Genomic DNA, 12,043 nt, shown 5'->3' with positions numbered 1-12,043 from the left:
GTTCATTCCTTTAAAGTGTACAGCTCAGTGCTTTTTATATAGTCACAAGGATCTGCCATCATGACCACTGTTTAATTCTGGACCATTTCTATTACCATAGAAAGAAAGTCCATATCTGTCAGCAATTGCTCCCCATTCCCTCTCCTCTTTGACCCTGGTTAATCTCTAATCTAGTTTCTGCTTCTATAGGAAGCAGAAAGGAAACTTCACAAATATTCACGAATATATGAACATATACATAATACATATGTGCATATTTTCAGGCATGGTCTTGTTATGCCCACGTTGTTTTCAAACCTGTGGGCTCAAGTGGTTGGTCCTCCCACCTCAGCCTTCAGAGTAGCTGGAGTTCAGGCACATGTTACCAGAACTGGCTTGGACATTCCCCATAAATGAAACTATGCAGTGTGTGGCCTTTCGTGCCTGGTTTCTTTCACTTAGTATAATGATACCGAGGTTCATCTGTATTAATTACTTTATTTCTTCTCAAGATTGAATATGGGCCAGCAAGATGGCTCTGCTGGTCAAAGAACTTGCCACCAAGCCTGACCACCTGAGTTTGATTGCCAAGATCCACACGGTGGAAAGAGAGAACTGATTCCTGTAAGTCGTCTTCTGACAGCCACACACACCTTGATGTACATCCATACACATCCACACAAGCACCTACACACAAAATAAACGAATTTCGAAAAGCTTGTAACTGAATACTTAAAAAAAACTATAAATTACATTTACTGACTTATTTAATGTATGTATTAATGTGGGCATGCTTATGCCATAGCACATGTGAGGAGGTCCAAGCACAACTTTGGGAGTCAGTGCTTTGCTCATTCCATTATTGATCCCAGGACAGAGCTCAGGTCCTCAGGCTCGGCAGCAAGCACCTTCACCTACCGAGTCATCTCACTGGCCCATGACTGAAAAATGTCCTGTTGTACAATAAGTCACATTTTATTCATCCACTTATCAGTAAATGGACATTTGGGTGTTTTTACTCCATCATCTCTTTATTTATTTAAAAAATTTAAAAATTTTTTTGGTCTTTTTGAGACAGGGTCTCCCTGTAGCCCCAGTTGTCCTGGAACTCACTATGTAGACCAGGCTAGCCTTGAACTCACAGAGATCCACCTGCCTCTGCCTCCCGAGCGCTGGGATTAAAGGCACGCACCACCGTAGATTTATTTTTATATGCATGAGTGTTTTTCTCTGACCCTTACAATTGTATTTAGTTCTTCACTGACTGGATGAGTGAACTGCGTTGTTTGAGAACATCAACATTTACAAATCTCCCCAAGAAATTACTGACTGGACTTAAAAAGTCCCAGAGTCCAGTTATGTCCTGGTTCTTGTATCAGGAAAGAGCAGGAGTTCTGGGTGTCAGCCTTCCTTCCAATCCAAATCAAGTGGAAGAGCACTGAATCATCATCTTTGAGTCCAGAGATATTTCCAGCAAGATAAATCCTGGCATTACTTTATGTTCGAAGCACTTCAAAATTCTAAGAGATCATCTGCTCCTTTCCAAAGCCCACAGGAATCCTGCAGAACACAGTTGGCCAGAGGTGTCAGTCTGAAGCCCTAGAATCAAACATTCCATTTGGCAGTCAGTAGGGGTGTGACTTTGGATAATACTTAACCTGTTGAGCTTCCATTTGGTCATTCTGAAATGGGAATGTTATCTCAGAGTTCTTCTGAACTTTCTAGGAGGAGTGAGTCTGGTGTGGAGGACAGTGCTTATTATATTGAAAATGCAACCCTGGCTTCCAATCTTTCCTGCCCTATCCACTGGGGATAGAATTCAAGGCCTGGTACATGGTTGTGGTGAACTGAAGTTCTCTGAAGAAGCCACATTTGTGTTGAGTCCTGAAGACTGGCTGATGGAATAGAACTTCATGATTGTGGAGAGATGTGGGAGACAGGCTTGAGCCTAGGGTGAAAGTCTTATTGACAGCCATACAGCAGGCTTGAGGCAACGGCCCAACTGCTGGAGCCACAAGGAACACCTTGTGACATTTTGCTCCTATTGGCAGATCATGAGACTGATGCTTAGAGCTCGCCACTCCCTAATCACCACCCTTAGAGCCAAGGTATCCTACTTGCTGTACTGTGATAGGATGCTAAACCTGTTATGCTAATAAGGTATCCTACTTGCTGTGCTGTGATTGGACCACTATCCCTATATAAGCTTGTGCCTTCCTGCAATAAAGCAGACCCATGGCACTGAACCTGGTCTCCTGTGTCTGAATCCGGCTCTGCTGACACAGTCTCCTCACCAGCTCTGGGGTGCAGACCAGACCAGACGACTGATCAGAGGAACTAAGAGAGCAGGAGAGCGGCCATAGCTGGAGGAGAGCAGCCACAGCCGGCGACCACAGAGAGAGAGAATATTGTAGATGTAGAGCTAAAATTATCCTGGGCTGTCTTTAGCCTCCTTACTAGCCATTTACTACCAACTTCTACATCTGACCTCACAGCTTGTGACTACTAGATAAAACGTCAACAGACCACTGGCAAACCTAATGTTAAGAATGTTGCAAGAAAGTACTCTAGAGAAGAGGTTCCCCAACTCTGTCATAACCTGCCTACCTAGCATGTCCACCAATGTACTGGTAAACATATTTAGTAAATGTATTGGGTAAACACACCTAGGACTTTCTTCTGTTCTGTGACTATGTTCATGCAACCTCTTCCACAGTGGAACATGTTATCCAGGGGAACTTGAATGCATGTTCCTGGGCCCTGTCACACACATTTGGTTCAGCTTAAACTCTTATTCCTGTTGGACCATGAGCTGTATTTTATGTCTGTAATAGGCAAGGATTCTAAGTAGAATTGAGCTTCATACTCAGCCCTAAGATTTTTAAATATCACCCTTGGGAAAAACTTCACATCCCTCTCTACATCCTCCTTTCCTTTTAAAAACTTATATTTATTCATTATTTTTGTTTTATGTGCATGAGTGTTTTGCCTGCATGTGTGTAAGTGCACCCATGTCATGCAATGTCTATGGAGTCCAGAAGAGGGCGTCAGATCCCTTGGAACTAGAGTTATAGATGGTTGTTAGCTACCATGTTGGTACTTGGACCTGAACCTGAGTCCTCTGCAAGAGCAGCCAGTGCTCTTAACCACTGTGTCATCTCTTAAATTCAAAGGGTACTTCTTTTAAAAAATATTTTATTATTTTTATGTGTATGAGTGTGCTGCTTGCATGTAGGTAAGTACACCTGTGTTGTGCAATGCCTGCGGATGACAGAAGAGGTTGTCAGATCCCCTGGAACCTGAGTCATGGACAGTTGTTATCTGCCATGTGGGTGCTGGGATTCGAACCTGGGTCTTCTGCAAGAACAGCCAGTGTTCTTTGCCGCTGAGCCATCTCTCTAGTCCCCCAAAGGGGTACTTCTTAAATCTCTGCAAGTTTCCTTTAGTAATTTGTTGCACTTTACAATCATTTAATTAGTATCTTAAAACTTCCTAAATTAATGGCTGGGGCACATGAGTCACAATATGCATGTGGAAGTCAGGGGACAACTTGTAGGAATCCTTTTCTCACTTTCCACCATTGGGGTCCTGAGGATAGAACTCAGGTGGTCAAGTTTTGAGAACCTACTAAACCATCGTTCCCACCCCTAGTCTGTCTTTTGTTTATAAACTCTGAGCTCCACTAGGGACCTTATTTGTCTTGACCTCTGTTCTAGCCTAAGGATCCAGGTGGTCTATGTGCCCACTGGGGATTCATCAAACACTTATGGAAAAACAGAGCAATTCATTCCTGTGGTTCAGAAAAGGGGTGACAGGGCTGGGCCTCAGTGGTAGAGGACTTGCCTACCATGCTAGAGGCCCTTAGTTCGATCCCAGCACCACAAAAAAAACAGAAAAGGCGGCAGTTGGCCCAGAAGTCACACATTAGTGGTGTGGCACTAGAACTTGCAATAACTTTTCCTAAACCTTTTTTAACATAATTGTTTTTCCTTCTTTTTTCTCACTGTGCAATCCACTCTGGCCTTGAACTCAATCCTCTAGCCTCAGTCTTCTGGGTAACAGTGTGCTGGGTTTATACTGCAACCACCATGCTCAGCACTGCTTTTTAATAGGTTCTGAATTCCAAAGAAAGTTCTAGAAAGGGAGTAGAGCAGTGTGAAGAGTAGGGGTAAATGATACAGTGTGGCTTTCTTCCTATGAAGTGAGGCATTAGGGAAACAGCCACGTCGCAGGCCGGGACAGTCCTAGTAAGGTAACAGCCACCAAAACCGGCTCGGAGAGCAGAGGGGAAGCGAGGGTCTGGCAATGCGCAGGCGCAGCTCAACATGTTCTTGCTTCCTGCTCCTCCCGTCCTGCCCATCCCCTGAGAGTCACTAGGCTGCTAAACCGTCAGCTGGGGCGCCTGCGCGGGTCACGTGACGAAGGGCCGGCTCTCGGCGCTGCGCAGGGTGGCGGGTCAGGTGACCCGAAGGTCTCCGGGGCGATTTAGGCCGGTGGTAAGGGCCGGGATCCCAGCAGCCATGGCGAGTCAGTCGCAGGGGATTCAGCAGCTGCTGCAGGCCGAGAAACGGGCGGCCGAGAAGGTGTCCGAGGCCCGCAAACGTGAGTTCCGAGCCGGCAGGGGAGGCCGGAGATTGGGAGGCGGGGAAAGGCCGGGAATCGTGGCTAGGCCGCAGGGGCGGCCGGGGACGGGGAGGCCCGAGACGGGTTGGCGGGGAATCTCCTGGAGGCCTAGGGCCCCTCTTGAAGCCACCCAAAGTGACTGCAAGTTGGACGTGGAGACAGTAGTGGGTTCGCGTTCTTTTCACCCCTTTCGTTAGCCTCCGGCCCAGCGACGGGACTTCCCGCCGATCGTCGTTCAGGCTGCGACCCCTGAACCCTTTTTGCTTCTTCGTCCGCTCGTTCGTGGCTTTGAGTTAGTCGATTAGCTTGTATGTCTTGTTCTCTCTGCCAGCAGCGTAGTTCTGCACAACCGAGTTAGTGTGCTGCCTGACTAGGTTGATTTCTTTTTTCCTGAGAATGTGCTAGGTGCCAGCATATGGTATTTCATGTCTCACGGGAGGAAGCAGATACCGGGTAGGGTGATTGTAGGTGAGTGAAAGACTAATGTGGACAGGTGCAAGGTGCCCAGGAGTTTAATTTAGTGTATGGGTTTAATCTGGACTGAGGAGTGGAAGAAGCCATCTGCAACCCATCATCCCTGCCTGAAATGCAAGTTTGACTTGTACCATTCCCTTTTTAGTCAACGCAAGCTTAGTGACTGCAAAATTGAGCTCGTATTTCTTTTTTCCTTCCTTTTTCTTTTTGAAGACAGGGTCTCACTGGGCAGCCGTGGTTGGCCTAGAACTTTATACATAGACCAGGCTGATTTCTAACTCAAAAGAGATCTGCCTGACTCTGCCGCCCCAGTGCTGGAATCAAAAGCCTGAGCCACAACATCTGGCGTCTTAATGGATTGGAGCCCTTTGATTCAGTCTTGATATTCTTGCCTAATGTCAGGTTGAGGTAATGTCTTCCAGCTGTATTGAAGCACTGTGATTCTTCAAGGCAAGGTACACTCCTTCCAAGAAGCCCTTGGCATGCTGTTTTCCCTGATTGGAAGAACCTTTCTCAGTTTATCTCCTCTTGGTACTCAAATGGTTAGTCTTCTTTTGGGACTTAGAATTTAGGCAGAAGTTCTTTCTTCCCTCAGACAAGGTTGGCTTTCCTCCCAAGTGCTCATTTCTGACAGAGTACTGCAGTAATCTGTTTCTATGGTGCAGTTCCTTAAAGTTACTGGAGACCAGAGATTGTGTCTCCAGTAACTTTATCCTGGTTTTCAAATAACTGGAACCATGCATCTGCTTCTTTTTTGCAACTGGGAAAAATGAGGCTCAGAGAGAGGATTTGACCAGCCCCTGGGGAGCAGTATAGCCTCCTCTCCACGCAAGAGTGATTTCCTTGTATAAAACAATCTATGCCAGGTAGGTTTCACTTATAGCTCTGGTAGGGGTTATGGTATTCTTTTTCTAGGAAATGTTTTCTTTGAGAGGACTGGGGGTGGTAAGACATATTTTTTTTTCCTGCTGTGGTGACTAGAAAGTTCTATGCTCCTTGTAGAAGATTTCCAATCATGCTCTTGACCCAGAATTTCCAGAATGACTTCTTAGTTTGTCCAGTGATGACTCAGTAATGGCTGCTTTATCTGCTGGGAAGGGTGTGAGAGTGTTTGGGGGAGTGCAAGAAAGAACATTTGGGCAGTGGTGAGAGTGAGTTCTCTGAGGGTAGAGATCACACCTCTGCTGTGCTGGGCTGGCTGGGTGCTGGATCTTGAATGTAAAGGAGTTAGCTTAGGGCTCCTACACATTTCAAGATTCTCCATAGTTTATACATCCCAACAAAACTCTTCCCTTCTTGATCTGTAATTAAATTTGCTCAGTCCGTGGAGAATTGGGAAGCAGTGTATAGTGTGGTAAAATGATCTAGCCCTAATTTCTCACAAAACTGTCACTTTGGTCTCTCTGTGTATCCCTGTCTGGCCTTTAACTCTGCCTCTTGAGTGCTGGACTTAAAGGTGTGGACTACCACGCCCAGCTACTTCAGAACTTTAAGAATAAAAAAAACAAACGTGGTGGTGCATGCCTTTAATTCTAGCACTCACGGGATGCAGGGGCAAGCAGGGCTACTACGATTTCAAGACCAGCATGCTCTACATAGTGAAGTTTCAGGCTAGCCAAGGCTACATAGTGCGACCCTGTCTTTTAAAAAAAATAATGAAAGCCAATGAAATAAGCCACAAAACTTTTAACAGCCGGGCGTGGTGGCACACGCCTTTAATCCCAGCACTTGGGAAGCAGAGGCAGGCAGATCATTGTGAGTTCAAGGCCAGCCTGGTCTACATAGGGAGTTCAGGTCAGCTGGGACTACAGGGGAGACAGGGTCTTCCTCTAGCCCCAGCTGGCCTGGAACTCCCTATGTAGACCAGGCTGGCCTGGAATTTACAGAGTCCACCAGTCTCTGCCTCCCAAGTGCTGGGATTAGAGGCTTGTGCCACCACACCCGGCTGTTAAATTTTATGGCTTATTTCATTGGCCTGAGAAAAGCACAATTTAAAAAAGAAAGTTGGGCCTGGACATCATATGCATACCTGTAAGGGAGGCTGAAACAGGAAAAACGTAAGTTTAAGACATGCCTAGGCTACTAGCTAGTTCCAGGCCAGCCTGGGTTACACAGTGAGATGGTGTCTCAAGAACCCACAATGAAAGAAAGAAAAGGAAATAAAACAAAAAACAAAACTATGGGAACTAGGAGTGTAGCTCATCAGTTGCATCCTTTCTACATGTACAGCCCTCAGCTCCGAGGGTGTGTGTGTGTGTGTGTGTGTAGAGTAAGTGTAACCTGGTGCTTTGGGTTTTTAGAAAAGCCTGTCACAACTGAACACTAAAGATATTTGCTGAAAGGCAGAGGTGATACTTAGTGATTAATTCAGAGAGCTGTGGGAGTTGGGAGTGATGTATTGTGGAGTTATGTGGGGCTACTGCATGATTGTTGGGCTGTGAATGTTTACAGACTGGTTTGGAGAAGATCATTGGCATTTAAGCATGGCCCATGTAGCTGATAAGAAGGACAGCTGGTGAGGGACTGGGGATCAGCTGGAGTGAAGCTGATCTCGGTAGCTGGGAAGAAGAAATGCGCTAAGTGTAGCCTTTCAGAAGTGATCCTTGGGTGTGTTAGGAGAGAATGGTGGTTGCCACCCACCACGTAGTATTGATGACATTGAGTTACTACAGGTCTAAAATTCTGTTCTTAATCATAGACTGGAAGGTTAATTTCTGTTTTCATTTATCCGCTTGGGTGGAGTGGGATCTGAACAGGTTATACACAGTGATGTATAACAAAGCTTAGTTTAAATGAAGGTTGTCTATTGCGCTAGTAACTTGGATATCTTGACTGATCTCCTAGAATTTTTTTTTTCCCTTTGGGTGTCCTAAGAATTTGGTGAGTGGGAATTAAAGACTGTTTGCTGGTCTCACAATCTGGAGACTTTGCCAACCTGTGTTAAACTGCTGTCTTCCAGAGACCAGAACCTGTTTTCTCCTCCCCTTCCAGATGCTTAATGCACTGATTTTAGCATTCTCCCCAGTAATGGCTACAGCCCTGGTACTCAGTTTCCAGTATTACATCATCTCTTTCCTTAGTCACAATCTAGGTTCTGTACCTTGGGGAGTGCTTTAGCTCCTCAGCAAACTCCCAAGCAGAGCTGTAGTTTCATCAGTGCCACAATTTGGTGTTGACTGTTTGGGTTGAGGAAGACCACCCCAGATGACCAATGTCACCCATCTTAGGTAGGATCTTAATTGTTGAGATTGAGAGAATATTCTGACACAGTGCATCCCACAATGCTTCCTTCATTTTCATGGACTATGTATGGTAGGGAGTCTACTTCTCGTGTGTAGTGCTGGGGATTGAACTGAGGGCTTCCTGCAGACAGTGCTCCACCCTGAGCTCCATTCCTGCTCTAGAGGGCATTCCTGTTTGGTCTCTACTTACAGCCTGGAGGCAGAACCCTAAACTAAGTGTCCTTTAGATCCGAATTCCCTTTCGTGTACACGTTACTGAGGATTTTGTTAATGTCTTTGCTGTTGACATGCAGCATCTCTGTGTTCATGCTTTTCTACTTTTAACCACTTCCTGATGTCACTCTTTGAAAACAGGAAAGAACCGGAGGCTGAAGCAGGCCAAAGAAGAAGCCCAGGCTGAGATTGAACAGTACCGCCTGCAGAGGGAGAAAGAGTTCAAGGCCAAGGAAGCTGCGGTAGGCCCCTTCTCATTATTGCTGTACTTAGGCAAATGTAAAAACACCCTTGGCCTTTGTATGCCAGCACTAAGCGCTTATCCCTCCCCAGTTCCTGCTTATTAAATATGGTTTATTGGATGCTTAGCCTGTCTTGGAATGGCCACTATATCAAATTGTAGTCTTCATTAATTTTGTTATTTAGCAGTCTCTTAAGCAGTTGACATGTGCAGGGTTCTCTGCTGGATCTCGGGATCAGCTGAGCAGTAGACATATTCCCTGCCTTCCAGGAGCTTAGCTTACAGCAAGTCCTGAAAACCTGTGATGAGAATACAGCAGATCCTGTACCTCAGTAAAATACATGGAGAGACTGTCCCCATCCTAGACTACTACAACACACAGAAATAACACAAAGACAGATCTTGGGAATACAGCAGGTGCAGAGAAAGTTCTAGAAGGGGAAAGAAGGGAGGAGGGCTTCTCAGGGAACAGAGTCGTACATGTCATAGTAGTTCCAGTTTACTGGCCTTTTAAAAAACCCACGTGAAAGACTGTGTTTATCCTAATCTAGGCGTTTAGGATTTATGTGCTCTGGACTCTTCTCTTATTTCTGCCTTTGGCGTTATATGCTTCATTCTTGTGGTCTTCTGTGGTTTCAGGCCCATATCTGTCCAGACCTTGGTCAGTCAATTGTAGATACATGCCTCTCTCTTAGTGTTAGGCAACATGGGGTTTGATCATCTTTGCACTGGGCAGTAATGGGGCTGTTAAAATGTACTGTGTTCCTCTTGGTTAATTGGTGCTATGAGTTGGGCACACACAATTCCCTGTGTCAGGGCAGCCATCTTGTGTCTATATTTTCAGTGTGTGCCCCAGTTGCTGATGGGATAGTGCCAGTGGTCTACTGTAAAGCACAAGCTATGCTTTTCTAGCATGCTGTAGCTAAAATTCCTCCTGGGAGGTGCAAAGGACGTCTGGCCCGCTTCTCTCTCTTGGTCCCTAAGACAAACCGAGGTTCTGTTTCACCAAATTGCAGTCTGGGAAACCAGTGAGTGTATTGAACTTACTTACAGAGCAGTGGGTGAGTTTACTTTCAGGAGTGTGGGTACTCCCCTCTAAGGCCACTGGAAAGTCTCCATCCAGGCATGGATTGCTCCCTACAGCGGCAAAAAAATGGCTCAAGGGCCTCCCTGTGGCTTCCTCAGCTTGCATACCCTTAGTGCACAACTAGGGCCAACTGGTTGGTTGGGAAGTGTGACTGGTCTTCCTGCCCCTCCTTTCTTGTGGAGTCTAACAGTCAACAAGTTTGGCCGTGATGATCTTAGGCAAGTGGGTGTAACCAAGCTTGGGAAGAAGGCACCTGTCCATAGTCGTCTGGTTGGAGGGCAGTCTTATGCAACACATGCTGCCATAGTAGCCTCTTTAGTTTTGAGATACTTACTGGGACTTGGCACATGGTTTATATTCATGAAAAGAGGTAGTGTCTCAATCTCTTGCATGCTGGAATTTACAGGCATGTGCCTCTATGCCTGGTTATGCGTTTAATAACATTTTCCCACCTTTAAAACCATGCCGTAGATAAATAAATGCTAACTTCATTGGTACTGTTATTTTTCGTATAAGCTGCATACTTTACTGTTCAGCAGTATGAAATGAACTGTATTCTCTTGTACAGATGTGCACACCAGTTTGTAACTGGTTTCAGTGGTATGTTTGTGTCTTGCTGTTGCTCCTCCTGATACTACTCGGGATTGACTGGTTCTTTAATACGAACTTTTTTTTTACCCCTGTGCTCAGGCAGTTCTGCTTTAGCCTGCCATGTAGCTGTGTTTATAAGTGGGCACCACTCTGGTGCCCATAGTTACTGAATCTTTTTTACAGGAAGACAGGGTCTCCCTGTAGCCCCAAGTAGCTTGGACAACTCACTATGTAGACCAGGCTGGCCTTGAACTCACAGAAATCTTCCTGCCTCTGCTTCCCAAGTCCCGGGATAAAAGGCTTGTGCCACCACATCTAGTTAGTTGCTGAATCTTTAGTTTAATTCTGGTCTTTGCTAGAGGCTGCATGTTTGATTGTGGACGGATGTGACAGGGTCTCTGGGCTAGTTTCCTGGCTATTGACGGTGGTAGCTCCCCAGTAACTCTGGGGGAATGCCTGGTTCTTTACACACTTGTACTCTGTCTGTTGCTGGTGTGTTGCATTCATCTCAGTGAGCTGGGGTTTTTCTCCTCAAGCCAGGAAGTTTCATCCTTCATGTTTCAACTGGAGAATGTTTCTGACAATCCCTTGTGTCCTCTCTTTGCTCCAGGCACTGGGGTCCCATGGGAGCTGTAGCAGTGAAGTGGAGAAGGAGACCCAGGAGAAGATGACCATCCTCCAAACCTACTTCCAGCAAAACAGGGATGAAGTCCTTGATAACCTCTTGGCCTTTGTGTGTGACATCCGGCCAGAAGTCCATGAAAACTACCGCATAAATGGATAGAAGGCAGATGCCCCTGCTCTGAGCTTGGCATTGGAAAATTCCGAATAGGAAACCTCCAGGAAGCCTGAGCTCTGTACTGAGGAAAGGCTTTGTTAAATTATCCCTCTACCTTGTAGTCTGTCCTGTCACTTTGGAGAGTAGCAAATCCAGCTCTTTGTACAGACTTAGTACTTACCTAAACTTTCATCTTTTACTTTGTTGTCTTTAATGAGTATATGCTGTTTTCCTACATGTTCACACAAGCAACGGGTATCAATGTTAACTTTTTCTTTTAGTTTAGTTAAAAAAAACTCTTTGAAGAAAGCAAGGGATTATATTGTTCCCTTACACTTTCTTACAGGTCAGGGGCTTTATCTATGAAAAAGTAGTAAATAGTTATTTGTAATCTGTATGAAGCAGCAGCCAGTCTTAAAGCAGTCCATTCTGGCTAAGGGTTAGACAGTGAATACTAAAACCGTGTTCTGGCTGCTCCTAGTTTTATCTTAATCCAAATTACTAGATAATAGGATTCAAGAACTTTAACATGTTGTTTGGTGTATTGGTAATCGTTTAAAGTAAAACTTTGTCATGCATTTCGCCCCTGTGGCTCCTCTTTGATGATGCATTTCGATCCAAATGGTTGAGAATTTCATTTATGAAATGAAAAACATGACTCAACATACATACCAGATTTGCATACCTAATCACTAAATGCTCAGGGTGTACACTTTGTAGGGAAGCAAATTGCTTGTGATTTCACCCTCAATTTTTAGCATACAGCAAGCAGGGCCTGTAGGTTACCTTCTCTCCAGATACCTTGTGTTGTAGCC

At 45.4% G+C, this 12,043-nt stretch overlaps 1 protein-coding gene across 1 annotated transcript; it reads left to right on the top strand.

Moving 5' to 3' along the window:
- Positions 1-4,407: 4,407 nt before the first annotated feature.
- Atp6v1g1 (ATPase H+ transporting V1 subunit G1) lies at positions 4,408-11,810 on the top strand. Its single transcript, XM_008833490.3, has 3 exons — positions 4,408-4,581; positions 8,673-8,773; positions 11,061-11,810. The coding sequence occupies exons 1-3, from the start codon at positions 4,500-4,502 to the stop codon at positions 11,232-11,234; spliced, it is 357 nt and encodes a 118-aa protein (XP_008831712.1). The 5' UTR covers positions 4,408-4,499; the 3' UTR covers positions 11,235-11,810.
- The last annotated feature ends 233 nt before the right edge of the window (positions 11,811-12,043 follow it).

Source organism: Nannospalax galili, unplaced genomic scaffold (assembly GCF_000622305.1).
Source record: "Nannospalax galili isolate Female #2095 unplaced genomic scaffold, S.galili_v1.0 scaffold34, whole genome shotgun sequence".
NCBI classification, from domain to species: Eukaryota; Metazoa; Chordata; class Mammalia; order Rodentia; family Spalacidae; genus Nannospalax; species Nannospalax galili.
Note: the sequence above shows the minus strand (reverse complement) of the source record. Positions and strands in the feature narration are given on the sequence as shown.